The 19,890-nt window shown below is 51.9% G+C and overlaps 1 protein-coding gene and 1 non-coding gene across 3 annotated transcripts in view; both read right to left on the reverse strand.

Annotated features, from left to right (window-relative positions):
* BCR (BCR activator of RhoGEF and GTPase) overlaps nt 1-19,890 on the reverse strand; it is a 132,864-nt gene that overhangs the window by 56,728 nt on the left and 56,246 nt on the right. The window contains exons 1-3 of one of the 2 annotated variants that reach the window (XM_073006957.1): nt 8,944-9,107; nt 8,235-8,311; nt 2,902-3,083 (exon numbers count right to left, since the gene is read on the reverse strand). In XM_073006957.1, coding sequence (XP_072863058.1) covers nt 2,902-3,083; nt 8,235-8,311; nt 8,944-9,098 — 414 coding nt within the window. In that variant the 5' untranslated portion in view covers nt 9,099-9,107. Of the gene's footprint in view, nt 1-2,901; nt 3,084-8,234; nt 8,312-8,943; nt 9,108-19,890 lie in introns of those variants that run through there. The other variant, XM_073006956.1, reaches the window with a different exon arrangement.
* LOC119622577 (U6 spliceosomal RNA) lies at nt 6,150-6,258 on the reverse strand. The gene has a single exon (XR_005239173.2). It is a non-coding gene; the product is annotated as a U6 spliceosomal RNA (small nuclear RNA).

Genomic DNA, 19,890 nt, shown 5'->3' on the forward strand with positions numbered 1-19,890 from the left:
CCAGCCAGCGAACACCCCGAGAACCTGGCCCTCATGGCATACAGAGGGCAAGGGGCTGGCCTCTGTGCAGGGTCCTGGGGCTGCAGGTTGTTGCAACAGGCCAGCCTATGTGAATCCTTTCCACAGCACCCCGGGCAAGGGGGCGCCTGGCCTCTGTCCAACCTCTGCCTACACTATGAACGGGTATTCACAGAGAAGACCCGTGCCATAGGAATCCACAGAGACCCCAAATTGCCAGAGTTCCCTGAGGGCTTCCTGGTGGTCCCATGGCCCAAAAGACTCAAGATCAGCATCTGGGACCAAACGAGGGGTGGGTGGTGTGCAGGGGGAGGGGGATGAGCAGGCTGATGCCCACACCCCACTGGCTGGTCAGAAACAGCATGCCTCCGGCCTCAAGATCACCATGCTCCCTAGGGGAAGTGAGGTGTCCTAGGAAGCGACAGTCATGTCTTCAAACCAAAGATCAGAAATGAAAGATGACATTTGCATGGCTTGTTGCATGGCTGGCAGGGAAACCAGGAAATCAAGGCTATGCTTGTCTCCAGAGCAGTGAAGGGCACCCGTCCTGGGGCCCCAACCACTGGGAAGGAGCACCAGAAGGTTTCTGGAAAGGAGCTACACACAACTCTCCAATCAAATCCCCTCCTCTTCAGACCAGCTCTGGGCCAGGGGGCGTGCTTGGGACTGGAAACCCTGGACCTGACAGGCAGAGACATGCAACCTTCTGCAGGACATGCACCATGAGAAACGTCTACAGCTCCTGTGAGGGCAGAAGCAGGGAGCAGGGGTCGGGGGACCAGGATCTGGAGTGGCTTCACAGAGGAGGAGCCCTGCACTGAAAGGTGAAGGCTGTACTCCAAGTCAGAGCCAGGTGTGGGTGGGAGGCCCCCTCCCCCAGACAGGGACCAGGGGCACTGAGTGGGCAGATCAGCTTTCTTTCGGGGCCAGGAAGTGCATCAAGGACTGGCTGGGTGAAGATAGCCCTCAAGGATGATGGAAAGAAATAGCCTTTCTCAAGTTCAGCACTTAGCCTACCTGAACTTAGTACCAACCCACGCTCACAAAGCAGCAAGAGAGGGGATACACCAAGAAAGACAAGACAGATGAGGGAGACAAAGTGTGTCCACTGAAGAATCAGGAAGGCTTCAAACCCTGGAGCTGCGTGGCCCAAGCAAGGTACTTCACCTCTCTGAATCTCGGCCTCCTAGTCTGTACAAAGCTGACGCTCGACGTGGGATAGGAAGCTACCTAAGGCAGCAGCCTGTGTGTGCTGCATGGAGCAGGTACATGTTACCCACTGGCTTCCTCTCCCATCCTCTCCGTTCAGGACGAGAAGCCTGCCCAGCACCAAGGCCTTCAGAAATCACAAAAGCATATACATAAGCAGCTGTCCCGGGCCTGCAGCTAACGCGTCAGCCCCAGAGAAAAGCAGCTCAGTGAGAAGATGCACTTCTGGAGCTTCCTTACAGAACCAGGGGAAAGTCCATCCCTCTCTTGTTCTTTTTATTTATTATTATTATTATTATTATATATATTTTTTTGAGATGGAGTCTCGCTCTGTCGCCCAGGCTGGAGTGCAGTGGCACGATCTCAGCTCACCGCAAGCTCTGCCTCCCAGGTTCACGCCATTCTTCTGCCTCAGCCTCCCGAGTAGCTGGGACTACAGGCGCCCGCCACCACGCCCGGCTAGTTTTTTCTATTTTTAGTAGAGACGGGGTTTCACTGCGTTAGCCAGGATGGTCTCTATCTCCTGACCTCATGATCCGCCCACCTCGGCCTCCCAAAGTGCTAGGATTACAGGCTAGAGCTACTACGCCCGGCCTACTATTATTATTTTTTAAGACAGGGTCTTGCTGTGTTGTCCAGGCTGAGTGCAGTGGTGAGAATCACAGCTTACTGCAGTCTCGAGCTCCTGGACTCAAGCAGTTCTCCCATCTCAGCCTCCTGAGTCGCTGGGATCATAGGTGTGAGCCACCGTGCCAGTCTATGGTGTTGTCAGGGTGGAAATCATCTAGAAATAAGCTAAGCAGAGTGGGGAAGAAATCTGTCATCAGGGACCAAAAAGACAGAAAGGAGCAACTGCCCTGGGGCAGTGACTTTCTCAGTCCAAGAAGGAAAGAACCCAACAGGTCGAGTTGGGGGATATGCACCAATGGCAAGGGGTGAGCATCTGGGCCCCAGAGCACTGCTGAAGCAGCCCCCTGAGCTGTGGGACCAGTGAGAGGAGTCAGAACTTCATGCAGGGCGGGGCGGCCCAGCACCACCCAGTCTGTGACCACTCCAGGCTATGTCCTCATGTAGGCGGGGGCGCGGGTTCACTGCTTTCTCGGAGGGCATGGCAAAGCATGTACTGAATGTGCCGCTGCTCACTAGCCATGATACCTTGGGCAAGCCACCACTGGACTTCGGTTCCACATCTGTAAAGTGGAAGTGACAGCAAGGCCAAGAATTACTAATGAGGGTCAAGTGAAAACTCACAGGAAAGGCTCTGATCAAATGGATGGAGCCAGCACACGCTTTGGTAAAAGGGAGCAAGAAAACTTTATGAAGCAGAGACCCAAGCCCAGACACCACCTGGCTCAGCAGTGTTGTCGATGCCACCATGCAGGTCTTGCTGGTTTTGGTGGTTGCCTCTGGTGCTGACATTCTCAACCTCAAGACCACGTGCTGCGTGCCTCCTCCATGCTCAGTTCAAAGCATCCCCCAATCTCCCTGACCAACACGTCTGGCAGGCTGTCTGTGTACCACATGTAGAGATGTGGAAGGAGTTTTTGGTAACCCACTCGGCTTCCAAACCATTGGCTGCTCCACCACCTACCTGCTATGTACCCCTGAGCATGGGGCCGCGCTTCAGGGAGCCTCACCTGGCCCTCCTGCCACACGTACACCATGAGGACTCACCGCTTTAGTGGACTCCAGGGCTCCCGAGACCAGTGCATCCCGGCTGCCCCTGCCCTTGCTGCTGAGGTGAGGCGATGAGGAGGGCGAGTCATCAATGTAGGGCAGCCCGTCTTGGTGCCGGCGCTGCTCCTCTGCCCGGTCTGCAGCACAGCCGTACCCAGGTGGTGTTCCAAACGAGCCATCTGTGTGTGCAAAGCATCCTGTGTTACAGACAGAGAAGGGAGCATCCATACCCAACCTGTCCCAGCAAGCACCCAGCTGACACTATCTCTGTCCCCAACAGGCATCTCACAAGTACCTCGGGTATGCTGATGTCCCCTTCACAACTGACTGGTTAATGACCACAGGGTGAGGGGTGATGAACACGGGCTCACTGCCCACACAATGCAAGGGGCTTTTTGAGACACATCTGCCCCCGGCAGGGGATTGTGACTTAAGAAATGTTATTTGATCTTTGCATACCCCACCCCCTACTTTCCTGGCATGCAGTTCCTAAAACCCTTGGAATCTCCAAAGTAATACATGTCTTTATGTGTGCTAATAAATGACAGGTGGCTGGGGCTCCTGGATAGCCTCAGGAAGCGGGCTGGTTGCCAGGAGAATCAACCACATGATTAGACAGTTGGCACCCCCAACTCGCTGGGGAAGAACCACAGCTGAAGGGTGAGTTGATCACTAATGGTCAGTGATGTAATCAATCATGCCTACACAATGAAGGCTGTCCAAAAGGCCAGGATTAGGAGAGCTTCCAGGCTGATGAAAATGTGGCAGTGCCCAGAGAGGGCATGGGAGCTCTGCACCCCTTCCCACAGACCTTCCTCTATGCACCTCTTCCATCTGGCTATTCCTGAGTTGTGTCTTTGTATTAAAAACCAGTCATCCAGCAAGATATTTTCCTGAGTTCTGTGAGCCTTTCCAGCAAGTGATCAAACTCAAGGAAGGGGCTGTAGGAGCCTCCAATTTATGGCCAGTAGACAACCTGGACTTGCTACTGACACCTGAAGTTAGGGGCAGTCTTCTGGAGCTGAGCCCTTCACTGTGGGATCTGACGCTAACTCCACGTCAGAACTGAGTTGAAATTGTAGGACACCCAGCTGCTGTCTGTAGAGAACTGCCTGGTGTGGGAAAAAGCCTCCACATTTGGTCACATAAGCTTGTGTACAGAGAAAACAGTTGGTTCTTCCCTATACAGGGGGGTTGGGTTGCTATAGAAAGGGGGACCCCTGGCCAGATGCAGTGGCTCATGCCTGTAAGCCCAGCACTTTGGGAGGCCAAGGTGGGTGGATCACTTGAGGTCAGGAGTTCAAGAACAGCCTGGCCAACATAGTGAAACCCCATCTCTACTAAAAACACAAAAAATTAGCTGGGCGTGGTGACAGGTGCCTGTAAGCCCAGCTACTTGGGAAGCTAAGGCAGGAGAATCGCTTGAACCGGGGAGGTGAAGGTTGCAGTGAGCCAAGATTGTGCCACTGCACTCTAGCCTAGGTGACAGAGCAAGACTCTGTCAAAAAAAGAAAAGAAAAGAAAAGAAAAGGAAAGAAAATGAAAAGAAAAGGAGGAACCCAAAATGTTTCCGTCTTGTTCTCTGGAATGGTCCTTGCGCAGCCTGCCCATGGGGTCTGATGGGGTGAGGAGCACAGGCCAGCATGCTGGCTGGGGTGCAACTCCTGGCCACTATGAGCCGTGAGTCCTACCATGTTCTTCCCATCCCAGCCCAGGGAATTAGGGCTATAGGTTCCCCCATCCCTCAATCCAGCCCAGCTTCTGGATGACTCATAGCCTACCTCCTAGCAGGTCTGTCAAAATCCCAGCCACCTTACCCCAATGTGAGTACCCGCAGGAGGACAGAGTGGCTTATTCTACAAGAGTCCCCCTGCCTGTTGGGACTATCTGGTTATACAGAGTAATTCATGCCTCCCAGAGGCACCTGGAGATAATCACTCCCTTCCTCCCAGCCTGAATGACAAAGCCCAACACGTGTTTCCAAGGCCTTAGCCATCTGGAGCTCCTTGATGGCCTGTCCTCAGCCTGAGTTTTCTAAGCCAGTGGACTCACCACGACCATCGTCAACCCACAAGGATCTTCTAGCCCCATCCATGGCTCATATGAGGATCCCTTCTCCACTCCTTCCAAAGGGGGCCTCTGAGGCCCATGGGACTTCTGAGAGCTCACCCTGATGGGGTGGTGTCACTCTCACCATGAGTCACCTGTAAGCAGCCCTGCCCAAAGGTTACCAGCACAGGCGACCTCGGTGTTCATTCACGAGTTTACAACTGCCATCACACACACCCAGGCTGGGTGGGCACAGGGCTGCCCTCAGGCATTCAAAGCGGCTGACCCAGCAATCCTGAAGCGGGCACAATTGTCGTTCCTTTCCATGTGGATGGCCGGGGGGAGCCGTGTGCCTGGAGTGATCTGCCACTAGCTGTGAGTGCAGGTGGCCGAAGTCACGGCTTACTCGCGCACCTCTGCCTCTCCCTCTCCCAGGTTCTCCACTTCCTGTCTCACAGGACTCAGGGCCCTCTAACAGGTGTCCCCAGCTCTGGCTGCACAACGGCAACACCTGGGAGGCTCTGAAAACAGTTTCACTGGGATCCACACAGACCTGCCGAATCTGAAGCTATAGGGGCTTCCTGGGGAATCTAGCTGGCAGCCAGGGCGGAGACCTGCTGAGCGACCCCAACCCAGCGTCTAGCACTTTGCCGGCTGCTGACCTGCAGCACTGTCCCAGGTGACTGCACACAGCTAATGGCTGCAAAGGCCAGACTGGGTTCTGCTTCTGTGCGTATCCAAAAGAGAATTCCAGGAAGAGGCTGGGTCTGGGTTGAGCACAGCAGTCAAAGTATTAAGATATCAAGAGCAGGGGGCACCCACCAAGTCCCTCAACAAGCTGTATGGAGGAATCTGGTCTCCTTGATCCATGGGACATTGAGGGGGCTCCAGGTACCAACATCACTATGTTGGTTATCAATGCTCAGTTCCTTTGGCCTTTGGGTGAGGCAAGCGAGCCGTGGCGTAATCCCTCGGAAGCAAGGCTCGGGTCCTCCCCGTTGCTACCTCTCTGTGAGTTATCCACATCACTGAAGCCATCCATGCTTCACCTTTCTTTACTTCATTTATTAATTTTTTTTTTTTTTTTTGTAATGAAAACCACAATTTCGTCATTGGGTGCCACCCATTTTTGCTTAGATTCACACCATTTCCTTAGTGCTAGTTAGCAGATACTGAAATGATCTTCGCAGACTGTGCAAAATATGGAACGCTTCACGAATTTGTGTGTCATCCTTGCGCAGGGGCCATGCTAATCTTCTCTGTATCGTTCCAATTTTTTAGTATATGTGCTGCCGAAGCGAGCACGACTTCATTTATTAATTTAACAGAGACGCTGACTCGCTATGGTGCCTGGGCTAGTCTCCAACTCCGGGGCTCAAGCAATCCTCCTGCCTCAGCTTCCTTTTTTTAAAATCATGCATGTGAACTAGACAATCAATAAAGATCCTCTAGCTCTAAAATGCTACTGTCACTATTAGATGAAGGCTCTGCCATCCCCCTGGCCTCCTTCAACAACTTCCTCACCCTAGTCTCCCACCCCATGACCCTCCAGACTTGGCTTTTACATTAGCTCGGAATTGTCAGCGTCTACTAAATGTTCTAGCAGGAGTGTCCAAGTGCCCAAGGGAGACAGTACACTCATGGGTTCTTTGTTTTGTTTTTGGTTGGGCCAGCAAAGCCCCTTCCTCATCCCTCTCTTTTCCACTTATCACTAGAGAAAGAGACTAAAACCACAGCTTCAGGCTGCGAAACATCTAAAACGAAACAAACAGCTGGGCATGGTGGCTCACGCCTGTAATCCCAGCACTTTGGGAGGCTGAGGAGGGTGGATCATGAGGTCAGGAGATCGAGCATCCTGGCTAACAAGGTGAAACCCTGCCTCTACTAAAAATACAAAAATTAGCCAGGCGTGGTGGTGGGTGCCTGTAGTCTCAGCTACTCGGGAGGCTGAGGCAGGAGAATGGCTGAACCCGGGAGGCGGAGCTTGCAGTGAGCCCAGATAGCGCCACTGCACTCCAGCCTGGGCAACAGAGCGAGACTCATCTCATAAATAAATAAATAAATAAATAAAACAAAACAAACAATAACAAAATAAGGTGGGTTAGACCTGCTTTTAACCAACGGTTTTGCTGTTTATCTAAAGATATCTTAAGACATCTTCATCACCTGGTGGAGCACCTTTCATCTGAGCGTTTTCCACGCCCATGACTACACTGACTCCCAGGCAAGGCCAAGTCAACACCCAGTAGGGAGTCAACCCAGCAAGAACTTCAGGGTCAGACTTGCGGTCTCAGGGCTTGCTCCAGAGTAACTGGAAGACTCCACAGGTGCAAAGCCACGTGCTGACTTAGCAACGTCCACGCTAAAACCTGGTGCAAGAATTAAGTGCCTGGTTAGGGTTTGCCTGCCCATGTCCAGTGAGACTTTGAAGTGGACACGTCACCCCGCCAGGTGAGACAGAGAGACCAGGTCTCATGGCCAGACTCTGCTGGGGAATTAGGATGCTGCAGACAGCTAAAACCCCAGCCGTTTCCCCCTCTGCAGAGATCTCAAATCAATGTCTCGGTGACTGATGCTTTTAAGTCTGGATTCCAGATGGCCTGCTCATCCCCACCACATTCCATATGAGGGCTTCAGCCCCTGCCTCAGCTCACCCAGATCACTCCAATCCAGACCTGTTGCCCCTCATTCTGCTGACTCTTCCAGTCTGCTCCAAGGCAAATGATGGGGTGGGGAGGACTGCCCCTCAATTTCCTCATTCCCCCAGTCTAACCAGCACACAGGAACCTGCTTTTTCACAAAGCAGTATTTCACACCTGAGTTCCCCAAAGTACACAAAGCACCACCCCCACCTGTTATTTTATTTTCAGAGACAAGGTCTTGCTGTCACCCAGGCTGAAGTGCAATGGAGTGATCATAGCTCACTGCAGCCTCAAACTCCCGGGCTCAAGGGATCCTTCCAAGTAGCTAGGACTACAGGCGCACGCCACTATGCACAGCTAATTTTTAAAAACATTTTTTGAGACAAAGTTTTGCTATGTTGACCAGGCTGATCTTAAACTCTGGCCTCAAGGAACCCTCCTGCCTCGGCCTCCCAAAGCGCTGGGATTATAGGCTTAAGCCACCATGCCCAGCAAAGCCCCTTTCCTCTTGAGGATAAAGTACATTATTTGGCATTTTGAAAGCCACCATCTCCCAAGAGCCAGAACCAATTGAGAGGCCTGGATCCATGCCCCCGTACCATGAATACCTAGTGGAAAAAGCTCTCTGGGCCTACTCACCCTTGGCAGGACTGAGGTTGGTGGTCTCATCAGCCACATCCTTCCCGCAAAGCTCTATCCAAAGCAGAACCCAAACACTAGAAGGTAGAAGAAGATGGGGGCTTGGAATCTGGCTGCTGCTCACCTGAACCAGGAACCAGACTAGGAGTGGGGTTGGGGAGAGGAAGGCCAGTGCAAACAAGCCCAGGGTTGGTGTGGAAGAGGGAGGGTCTAGTGAAATCTGAAATCCTCTCCTCTCCAGGCAGTTTGCTTAGCAACCCAACCCCGGAACTCTGCAAATCTATTCTTTCATAAAAGGAAAAAGGGCAGCCAAAAAATAAAAATAATGCAGTGAAAAGAATAAGGCCTGGTTAGGTCACAGTCAGCCCAGGCCCAAGTAGGTGCTGAGGTCATATCCCCTAGACTACACTGGTTTAAAAAAAAAAAAAACTTTCAAAAAATTAAACAGAATTACCATATGATCCAGCAATTCTACTCCTAGTTATATACACAAAATAACTTATTTTTCTTTGTTTTTTTTTTTGAGATGGAGTCTCACTCTGTCACCTGGACGCCGCTGGAGTACAATGGCGTGATCTCGGCTCACTGCAACCTCCACCTCCTGGGTTCAAGTAATTCTCCTGCCTCCACCTCCCAAGTAGCTATGATTACAACTGTGCACCACCACACCCAGCTAATTTTTGTATTTTAAGTATAGATGGGGTTTCACCATGTTGCCCAGGCTGGTCTGGAACTCCTGATCTCAAGTGATCTACCAGCTTCAGTCTCCCAAAGTGCTGGGATTACAAGCGTGAGCCACTGAGCCCTGCCTCCAAAAGAACTGAAAGCAGGAACTTGAAGAGATATTTGCACACCCATATTCATCACAACATGGGAAGGAAGAGGGGGAAAGGACCCAATGTCCACTGACAGAAGAATAGAGAAGCACAATGTAATGTATACACGCAATGGAAAATCATTCAGCCTTAAAAAGGAAGGACATTTAGACACATGCAATCACATGGATGAACCTTGACATTTTGCTTAGTGGAATAAGCCAGACACAAAAGGACAAATATTACAATTCCACTCATGTGGGGTACCTAGAGTAGTCGGATTCATAGAGACAGAAGGCGGAACGGTGGGCTCCCAGGAAATGCATGCAGAACTGAGTTCAGACCACCGGCCATGTGATACCTGGGTGCAGCCAGACAGGAGAGGCTCTCCCAGGCCAGGCATGCCTAGAGAGGCCCCAGATCCTCCTTCAGTGGCGTGGCTGCCAGAGGTGTGGGGTTCCAGGAACCCAGCCCCTGTCCCACACTCTGCCAACATACTCCAGGGTGAGATGGGAGCAAACCCTCAGGGGATCAGAGGTCATGCTCCGGGCCCTCCCTGCCCAGAACAATGGGAGCAGCTGTAAAAGGCCCTCTGATCAACTTGTAGTCAAGAGAAGAAAGGGGCACTGGGAGGAATCAGGTGGAGAAGGCAGGAACTCTACGGAGCTCAGAGATCATCAGCACAGTGGTCTCCATCCTTGTTTACACCGGCAGTCAAAGACTGGGCAGTATTTATTTACAAAGGTAAAAGCAGATCAAACATCCGGTGGCTCGGCCAGCTGTGGTGGAGAGGTTTTCACAGAGGCGGGCATCGAGCCCCTACCCTGTCATGGCTGCAGCTGCCCTCCTTCCCAGCTCCTGCCCTCCTCTCAGCCTCCCATCTTCTCCCAGGTCCTAGGCAGGCCACGGCAGCGTGGTGCCAGCGACTTCTACAAACAGCAGCTCATATCCTTTGGAGGGATTGTCAGGCAGGCACTGTCCTCCAGAGAGGCTTGGAAAACCATGGCTGGGACAGAGGTTCGGCTCTCACTGAAGGGTGCAGAGTCCACAGTCAGAGCTGGCTCTGCACCCCACACTCAACCACAGCATGGCACCTTCCTCCTACCGCCATGCACCCACCAAGAGCAGACTCCACCCTTGAGGAGGGCCGTGGATCTTGGGGGCTCTGAAGCTGGTTCTTGTAGCAGAAATTCAGGTAAGGTCAGGTAATATCTGCAATGCTTCAAGGAGGTAAGTTCCTCTAACAGCAAAAAAGACCCAAATCTTTGAAGTAGCAGGCAAAAGATAACTGCCACCCTTTACGGGGCACTTCCTCTAGGTCACACATGGTGCTGAAAACCTACGAATCATCTCTTGGAACATGCACCTGAGTGGGCATGAACTTTTAGATTGCTATTTTTCAGACAGGAAAAACTGAGTCTCAGGCAGAGCTTGACTGTGCCCAACTGCACCTGTGTGACCTGCCTACTGGGTCAACTTCCAAACACCTTCCAAAGAGAAGGCATTTCTAAGATGCGCCACTGATAACCTTACGACCTAGCAATTCTCCTCCTAGGTGTATAATCAAAACAATTGAAAACTGGTGTTCAAACAAAAACTTGTACCAGAATGTTCACAGAAGCATTATTCACAAGAGGTAGAAACAACCCAAATGTCCATCAGATGGATAAAGAAATGATCCAATGGAATAGCATAGCTCACCACAGCCTTGAACTCCTGGGTTCACGTGATCTCCTACCTTAGTCCCTAAGTAACTGGCAATACAGGTGTGTACCATTACACCCAGCTAAAATATTTTTTTTTTTTTTTGGTAGAGACAGGGGTCTTGCTATGTTGCCCAGGCTGGTCTTGAACTCCTCGCCTCAAGTGGTCCTCTCATCTAGGCCTCCCAAAGTGCTGGGACTGCATGTGTGAGCCACTGCACCTGGCCTCTGCCTTCAAAGGGAAGGAAATTCTGTCACATGCTACAACACGGACGAACCTTGAAAACATGATGCTAAGGGAAATATGCCAGTCACAAAATGCCACATGCTGTATGACTCCATTGATATTAAATGCCCAGAATATGTAAACCCATGAAAACAGAAAGTAGGTCGGTGACTGCTTAATGGGCAGGGGTTTCCTTCTGGGGTGACAAAAACGTTTTGGAACTAAACAAAGATGGTGGTTGCACAACACTGTGAAGGCACTAAAAGCCACGGAATTGTTCACTTTAAAATGATTCGTTTCATGTTATGTGAATTTTACCTCACTTTTTTTTTTTAAAGCTGACCTGTTTTCCTCTCCTAAGCAGGGAACCGGGAACATGATTCCGCTGTTTCCCGAGGGCTGAGAGTATCTTTCCGGATGGACGTCAGTGCTGCCTGGCTATAACCCCAGGCCACCCACAGGCAGTGAGTGCTTTCGGAGATGCGTGGTTGGTTCTGGTGGTTGTTCTACTTTCTCCTCCTCTGCCAGGCTGGCAGCTGCCCCTTCTTGCATCCACACCAAGTGGCTCAAAATTCTTTATAAATGAGGCATGCCTCATCCAGTTAGCCACTGCACCCTGGCTAAAGTCCTGCCACCAGGGTCCTTGGTTCTGTGGTGGAAGGGTACAAAGAGCGCACCCCAGGATCCTGTGGCCTCCCAGCTCTCATACTGTACCCCAACAATGACATCACCAGGCCAGCACCCAAGAACGGAGAGCCGCAGCTGCCCGGGTAGAGAGAGGTCAGGGTCATGAATCAGCGTGTGCCACAGAGAAAGCCACCAGGCTAGCCAAGGCCCCTCCATAGGCTGGAAAATGTCAGTCGGGAAGGGCCTGAGCCTGCCCTCCTCCCTGATGCCTTGGCTCCCCAGGCAACCCTAGACATAGCAAATGAGAAACAGGTATTTACAACTCGGAGCTTTCTTGGAGGAGAAAGTCCAATCCATACAACCAGCCCTGATAGCTCTGCCTGCTTGAAGGCTGAGCTGGTTGGAGACTGAATCACCAGAAGGTCAACTTTGCTGGCGATTTTTGGCGGGCACTAGACAACCATTTTCCTCCACAAGCCGAGTGTGCCTCAGTGTGGACAGACAAGAACCCCCTCTCCTCTCCATCAGCATCCAGAACACTGTTAAAGGACCCTCCCCAGTCTCCAAGGACCCACCTGTGCCTAAGGTTCCCAGTCATTCCAGGAGGCAATAATAATTTGATGCTTTAGGCTTCAGGTTGGGGCCGGCTGGTGCAGGGGCAGGGCAGATAGAAGCTGAAACCCCAGCTGGGAAGAGGCAGCAGCCCTCGGCCCCAGGATGATATAGTTATCATTCCTCAGCAGCACCTCGGCTTTTTAGGACTCTGGGGCTCAGAAAGACTTCCTGGAGACACTGAAGGTTTAGCCCCAGACAATTGTACTTACTGAGTACCTAACACATGCAGGGCACTGTGCTGGATATGCAAAGGTGAGCACTGCACAGCCAGCCCCTGCCCATGGGAGCCAGCGGAATCCACGGAGTCACATGACATGGGCATCCCAGCAACCATGACAAGGCCACGGGAGAGAGGCAGGTGGCACCGGAGCACATGTAGGAGGGAGGAAGACAGACCCAGGAAGGACAGCAAGGCCTCTCCCTGAGGAACATCAAGGTGAGAAGCCCACTGTTGTGGGCCCCCGAAGGAACACGTTCATATCTTAACCCTAGAATCTGCGAATGCGGCCTTATCTGGAAAAATAGTCTTTGCAGATGTAATGAATGAGATCACCCCAGATTGTCCAATACTACCATGGTGTGTTTCTATTCCCCCAAACTCTCCTGACAACACACGTGTGGGTTTTCTCCTTTCACCAGGCAATCCTCCCAGTGTCTGTACACCAGCTGGGTGTCCTATAATTTAATTCCATTCTGCCAATAAGTACGTGGAATGAGTGTCAGACTCCACAGGTTAAGGGCTCAGTACTACAGGACTGTCCCCACTTAAGGCACTGGGGGAAAGTGTGAGCCACCTGTACTTCTGACCTACTGACCCTAAAGCTGGGAGTGGGGGTGAGGTGTTCCCACAACCCCCTCCTCAGATTCAATAATTCGCTATAGTCAGGCACGGTGGCTCACACCTGTAATCCCAGCACTTTGGGAGGCTGACACAGGCGGATCACAAGGTCAAGAGTTCGAGACCAGCCTGGCAAATATGGTGAAACCCCATCTCAGCTAAAAATACAAAAATTAGCTGGGCATGGCAGCAGGCCCCTATAGCCCCAGGTACTCAGGAGACTGAGGCAGGAGAATCGTTTGAACCCGGGATGTTACAGTGAGCCGAGATCTCGCCACTGCACTCCAGCTTGGGCAACAGAGTGAGGCTCCATCTTAAAAAAAAAAAAAATTGCTAGAGCAGCTCACAGAATTCGGGAAAGCCCTTTACTCACATTTACCAGTTTATTATAAAGGATACCACTGAGGAACAGCCCAACAGAAGAGGGCTGGGTAACAGGATGTGTATTGTGGGGGAGCTTCCACAGCCTCTTGGGGCACTGCCCTTCCAGCACCTCCATGTGTTCACCAACCTGAAAGCTCTCTGAACCCCACTGTGTAGTGTTTTCATGAAGGTTCCACTAGGTAAGCAAGACTAAATCATTGGCCACTGATGATCAGTTAAGCCGAGATCAGGCTGGCATGCCTGTAGACACCAGTGATCAATTCAATCTCCACCCCTCTCCCCATCCCCAGAGTTCAGGGGTGGAGCTAAAGTTCCAACCCTCTAATCACGTGGCTGGTTCCTCTGGCAACCAGCCCTATCCCACAGCTATCTAGGGGCCCATCAAGCATCACCTCATTAGCATAACCTCAGGTCCCACAGAAAAGGGCTTCTATGAATAACAAAAGATGCTCCTATCACCCCATCGTTCAGGAAATTACAATGATTTTAGGAGCTTGTGCCAGGAACCAGAAGGAAGACCATATACAGATTTCTTATTATATCACAATATCACACCGATGGACCCTAAATCCAATGACGAGTATCTTTAGAGAGACAGAAACACAGGCATATAGGAGGCTGTCTGAAGGCGGAGACAGGGACTGGAGAAATGCTGCCACCAGGCCGAGGAATGTCGGGGGCCATCAGATGCTGGGAACAGAAAGGAAGGATCTTCCCCCAGAGCCTCCAGAGACAGCCTGGCCCTGCTGACACCTTGATGTGGGACTTCAGTCTTCAGAACTAGGAGAGAATAAACGTTTGTTGTTGTAAGCCACTAAACTTGTGGCATTCTGTTAAGGAAGCCACAGGACACTAAGACATGGCCTGAAGTGGGTGCCATGGAGTCTGAGGACTGAGATAACCCAGCCCCTGGGAGAGGCCTGGAAGGGCTTTGCAGGGGCACGGTCTGTGAGAGAGAGAAGAATGCCACCAAAGGAGCCTTCAACCAGCAGAGGCAGGGAGCTGCAAAGACGCCCCATGGAGAGAGTCACGCTGACTTAGTTGCCGGCTCTCCTGGGACTTACAAATGCAGAAAGACTGGGAAGGAGTGAAGGAAGCACCATCCCAAAATACGCCGGATGGGTACACTGACTTCGAGCTGACAAGACACTGTAGCTTCAGAAAGGGCTAGCTGACCTGTTTCTTGCTATACTCAGCAAGTCACAAAAATTCCTCTGGGTTCCTGAACCAGGGGAGAAAACAGCCCTTATCACCTGAGACTGGGAATTGGGGGCTGCAGTGGACCTGAACAAATATGTTTAACAAAGTAACCCTTATCTTCCACCAGGTTTACACCCCTCATATATCTCCCAGTGACTCCTTGAGAATTTACTTCCCCTAGCCAGATCCCCCTTGTCCTGCCACTTCTCAAACTTATTGCTCTTTATCTAAAAAGGATACAGCATCTTGCTTTGGCCACTTCTCCGGACTTGACTCTGGTGAAGATTTCCATGTGCCTGTAAAACTAATGACATTTGTGTGCTTCTCTCTTGTTAACCTGCCTGGTGTCAGTTTGGTTTCTAGATCCAGCCGGAGGCCACTAAGAGCTAAGGGGGGCTGGAAGTGGCCTCTGGGAAAGGGGGTACAGCTGGGAAAGGGGATACAGGCTGGCAGTGAGAGGAGAGAGAGGAAGGGGGTGATTTTCGGGCTCAATTTAGGTGTCTGGGTCTGGAACAAGAGGGGAGCCTGGGGGCTGCAGGGGGACAGGTGAAATTCTGGCAGCACATCCGAGTGTGGCACTGGAGGTGGGGCAGGGCTGGGGGCTTCTGTGATGGTCCCTCCAGGTAGGCGTGGTGTTGGTAGAAAAACGTAGGCGGGGGCACTGATGCACAGTGAGCCTGGGTCTGGCTAAGAGGACAAAGGCAGAAAGAGGAAGAGCACAGGGGACACTGAGCTTCGAGTCCCTGAGGTATAGACCTGGCAGCAGGGAACTGGCCAGAAAAGTCCCTGGGAAAAGGGTGGGAGGGGACAAGGCAGGGAAGGTGGGCAGTGCCCTTCAAAGGAGGATGGCGCGGGAACAGTGCCCTGGTGTGGGAGCAGCATGGGGAGTGAGGTCTGAAAGTGATTGGTGGGGGTCCCTCCACACCAGCAAACGTGCTCAGCCAGGATGCGGGCAGTGGCCGCCGCACACCTGCGGGTCCTCCCTTCCCACTCACTGCCCCTCCAAAGAGGAAACATAGAGGATTAAGGCGGGGGGAAAACGGCAGGAAGAGGGGCTTCCCCCTGCTGGCGGTCACCACCCTGAGCCTGGGGCCAGGACCCAGTCACGGGCAGACACTCAGCAAGCCTGGGAGGGCAGAAAAACCACCTTCTTCCCCCATCTCGGTCTTGGGCTGCCCCCCTTCTGAAGGACGCCTGGGGCGTGTTAGGAGAGGAGGTGCACGTTCACCACATTCCCAGCAGTGCCATCCACAATGGCCAAGAGGTGGCAGCAATCCCAGCGTCCCTCAGTGCATGAGTGGAAAACCAGAACGTGCTATATACATGAAAAGGAGTATTATTCAGCCTCAGAAAGGAAGGAAACTCTGACACACGCTGAGTAAGATAGGCCTTGAGGACATTATGCTAAGTGAAATCAGCCAGGCACAAACAAACAAATACTGTAAGAGTCCACATATATGAGGTTCCTAGAGTAGTCAAATTCATAGAGACAGAAAGTAGAAAGGGGGCAGTCAGGTGCTGGAGAGGAGGGGAGGAGGGACTTAGCGTTTAGTGGAGTTTCAGTGTGGAGAATATGAAAAAGTTCTGGAGATGGACAGTAGTGACAGGTATATGACAATGTGGATGTACCCAATACCAATGAACTGCACACTTAAAAATGGCTGCAACAGTAAATGTTATGTTATATATATTTTCACACACACACACACACACACACACACACACACACACACGCAAATGATCAGCCAGGCTTTGAAATTTAAAACAAAAGAAAAGAAGTATAGTTTTAGGGGATAAATCGTGTTCCCTCCTAAATTCATATGCTGAAGTCCTAACCCCTAAACTTATTTGAAAATAGGGTCTTTACCAAGTTAAAATTAGGTCATTAGGTTAGATCCTAATCCAATATGACTGTGTCCTTTAAAAAAGGGGTGGCTGGGTGTGGTAGCTCATGCCTGTAATCCCAGCACTTTGGGAGGCACGATCACTTCAGGCCAGGAGTTCCAGACTAGCCTGTCTCTATAAAAAAAATATATAAAAATTAGCCGGGTATGGTGGTCAAGTGTAGTTTTCTTGGGAGGCTGAGGTGGGAGGATAACTTGAGCCCAGGAGGCTGAGGCTGCAGTGAGCTATGATTGCACCACTGCACTCCAGCCTGGGACTGGAGCCAGAGGGAGACCCTGTCTCTTAAAAAAAAAGTTGGAGTGAGTGGGTAGAATTTGGAGACAGACTGGCATATAGGGAGAATGTCATGTGAACTTGAGGACTGCCACCTATAAGGATCCAACCCAGCCAACATCTCAATCTCGTATTTCCAGTCGTCAGAACTGTGAGATGATAAATTTTTATGATTTGACTGCACAGTTTGTGGTTCTTTGTTACGCAGCCACAGCATACTATTACATGAATGAGGTCATTGTGGAGCTCAGACACCAGCACTGAGGAGCTGTCCACATGCCAGGAGTGCCCACAACACCCATATCACTGCCACATTCCAGACTCAGAGTGGCAGACAGAGGGGAAGAGCAGACACCAAGGCCCACAAGGTCAGATAGGAGGCAGCCCAGGGCTTCGCCCCCTTCAGACACACAATGTATCTGGGCTCTCTTGTGCCAGACACTTGCTCAAAAGCTAAATTATTACAGACTGACCCCAGACTCTCCTGCTAGAGAACAGACCAGAGCCACCTGAGTATCCTGTGCTTGCACAAATCAGAATAAAAACCCAGTCACATTCTGAATGTCCTGCACAACACTGCCAGCAGCCAATCAGCCCCTCCCGAAGCTACGCTCCATCCTGAGCACAGCCCCTGCACCTTCAGACTCTCCTTCACACACACGGCCTGAGGAGCTTTGCTTTCCTCCCCTCATCCAAGCTGACAGGTGGGCTTCCATGCAGATAAGGAAACTGAGGTACTAAAGTGACAAGCTGGGCAGGACCATAAGAGTCCAATGCTGGAGACAGACTGAGAAGTGCCTATGAACCCTGCTAGGTCCACAAACAATTCCGTAGCCTGGGTTCCTTCTGTTGAGGGAAAGAAGGTAACCCAGAGGACAGTCTGAGACCCGACCAGACCCGACAGAGGACAGTTTGAGACTTGAACCAACCCCCAAACCAATCCCACCCCCGCCCCCCGCCCCGCTTGCAAGTCACAAGTCACACACACACACAAGAAGCACCGGCCCTGGAGGGGTATAGCCCTGGGTCAGGTCTGGGGCATAGTCTGCAATTCCCACCCCCGGCCTAATCCTATAGGGTCATCCTATCTATAGTGCTCCTGGGAGGCTGATGGGGTTGTGGATGCACAGCTGCTCAGGACGCCAGCCTGAGTCAGGGCCAGGGATACAACACGCAGAAATGGCAACAGGTACGGGCCAGAAGTGCTGCCTCGAATTCCCACACCTCTGCAAGGGAGCCAGCAGTATCCCATTTTACAGATGAAAGTTGAAGGGTTGCATGTGGAACCAACATACCCTGAGCTCCACAGAGAAAAAAGAGGATCCCCAACTTCAGGTATCCTGGGGGGCTGAACTAGGGGGTGAGCTGGGGCAGGGGGGTGACATTTTGTATTCTCCACCAGAATTTAAGGTGTTCCAGGTGTGGGCAGATGTCAAAAGCCTGAGGAACAGACCGGGAGATGGCACGGTCTCCAAGTGTAAACTCAATGGATTTTCCCCTGGAAAATCTGTGCACGTGGGTTATGTGGCCATGAACTCTTCCATTCTTAAACAAGTATTTGGAAAAGGAAATCTAATTCCCGCTGTTCCCAGCTTCCCCCACCCTACCTCCAAGGCCTTCTTCAGTCATCCCCCTAAAAAAAACAAGACAATAAACCAACCGGGATGACCGGGATGACTGGGATGACCAGAGGGCCCAGGGGCCTGCGGATGAAACTCCGGATGAAACTCGTTTCATGTCTCAATGTTCCCACCAATGAAATGGGGATAATGACACTCTCCACCCACGTTCCCTGCGAGGTGTCAAGCAGGCCACAGCAGAGGGAGGAAACAGCACTGAGAAGCACAAGCATCACTTATGATAATTACCGGAAGCCTCACCTATTCACGCGCTCCCACCTGCAACATTTAGCAGCACACTCTTTTGTTCCTTTCCAGAAAACTGTATGGCCTCCTCTTGCCTGGCTTCTGGGGGATGCAGTGTGAGGCTGAGGGCTCCACTTCAGGAAATGTGGCAGAGCCCATGTATCTGCTCAGGTCACTGCAGGTTAGCGGGTGACCCTAGCATGGCAATCTGGTCCTCGTTCACTACAAAGGCCAGCCAGGGCTCTGGAAGCCGGCCTTCACGCTGCCCATCTCAGTAGCCCAAAGCTGACCCACTGCAAAGTCTACTGCCCTGACTTCCACATTTCTCTTCTCCAGCAAAAATCAGGCCAGAGCAGAGCTTTCCTCGCTCCCCTGGGGCTGCAAACTCTGCAGGCCACAGAAAATAGCTGAGGAACGAGCCAGAAAACCAGCCGGCAAGGATCTCTCTGTCCAGATGCAAGAGGAGACAGAGGACCCGGCTCTTGACCTGAAACTCGAAACTGTCATGTGGGAATTACCACCCACGGCGATAATCCCAGCTGTCCTGCGGGTGTGACAACCTGGTCCAGATCCCACCTGTTACTCCCAATCGGCCAGGCTCGGGAACCAGGCCCAGTTCCTATCCTGCTTCCCCAGGGGGCCGTGGGAGGAGGCGAGATTCACACGCCCAGCCTGCCTCCATAGGCACAGCTGCCAGACACCCGCTCAGGGAGCTAACTCAGCCACCTGCCAGCCCAGCCAAATGAGCAGATACTGATGAGGATTGTGGTACGTTGCATTCTGAAAGCACCTTCTGGGAAAAGTGAGTTCTGCAGAGATTCAACTCACAAACAGGGGCAGCGTGGACACATCACCATGCCACTGCCGACATGCCAGGAAAAGGCCTTCCTTCAGGAACTCCATGATCCTGGGAGAGCCGTGACAGCTGGAAAGACTCTCAGAGGTATCTGACGCCAGTTCTGAGCCTGGCACTTCTCCTGGAAAATCCTCAGGTGGCAGAATAACAGCTTGGCTCAATCAGGTCACCCTGGCCAACACTCTTGCCTCCACAGCTACCCCCTGCCAGGGCCAGCACAGGGCTGGCACCTAACTTGGTTACTATTCAAGACACAGAATTTGCTTAGGCTTCCCAGACAGGCCAGTAGAGAACACGGCTGATTCCTGCTCCTTGCTTAACAAACAGACCCCAGCTGGCTACCTAAGGT

This window comes from Chlorocebus sabaeus, chromosome 19 (genome assembly GCF_047675955.1).
Source record: "Chlorocebus sabaeus isolate Y175 chromosome 19, mChlSab1.0.hap1, whole genome shotgun sequence".
Classification (NCBI taxonomy): domain Eukaryota; kingdom Metazoa; phylum Chordata; class Mammalia; order Primates; family Cercopithecidae; genus Chlorocebus; species Chlorocebus sabaeus.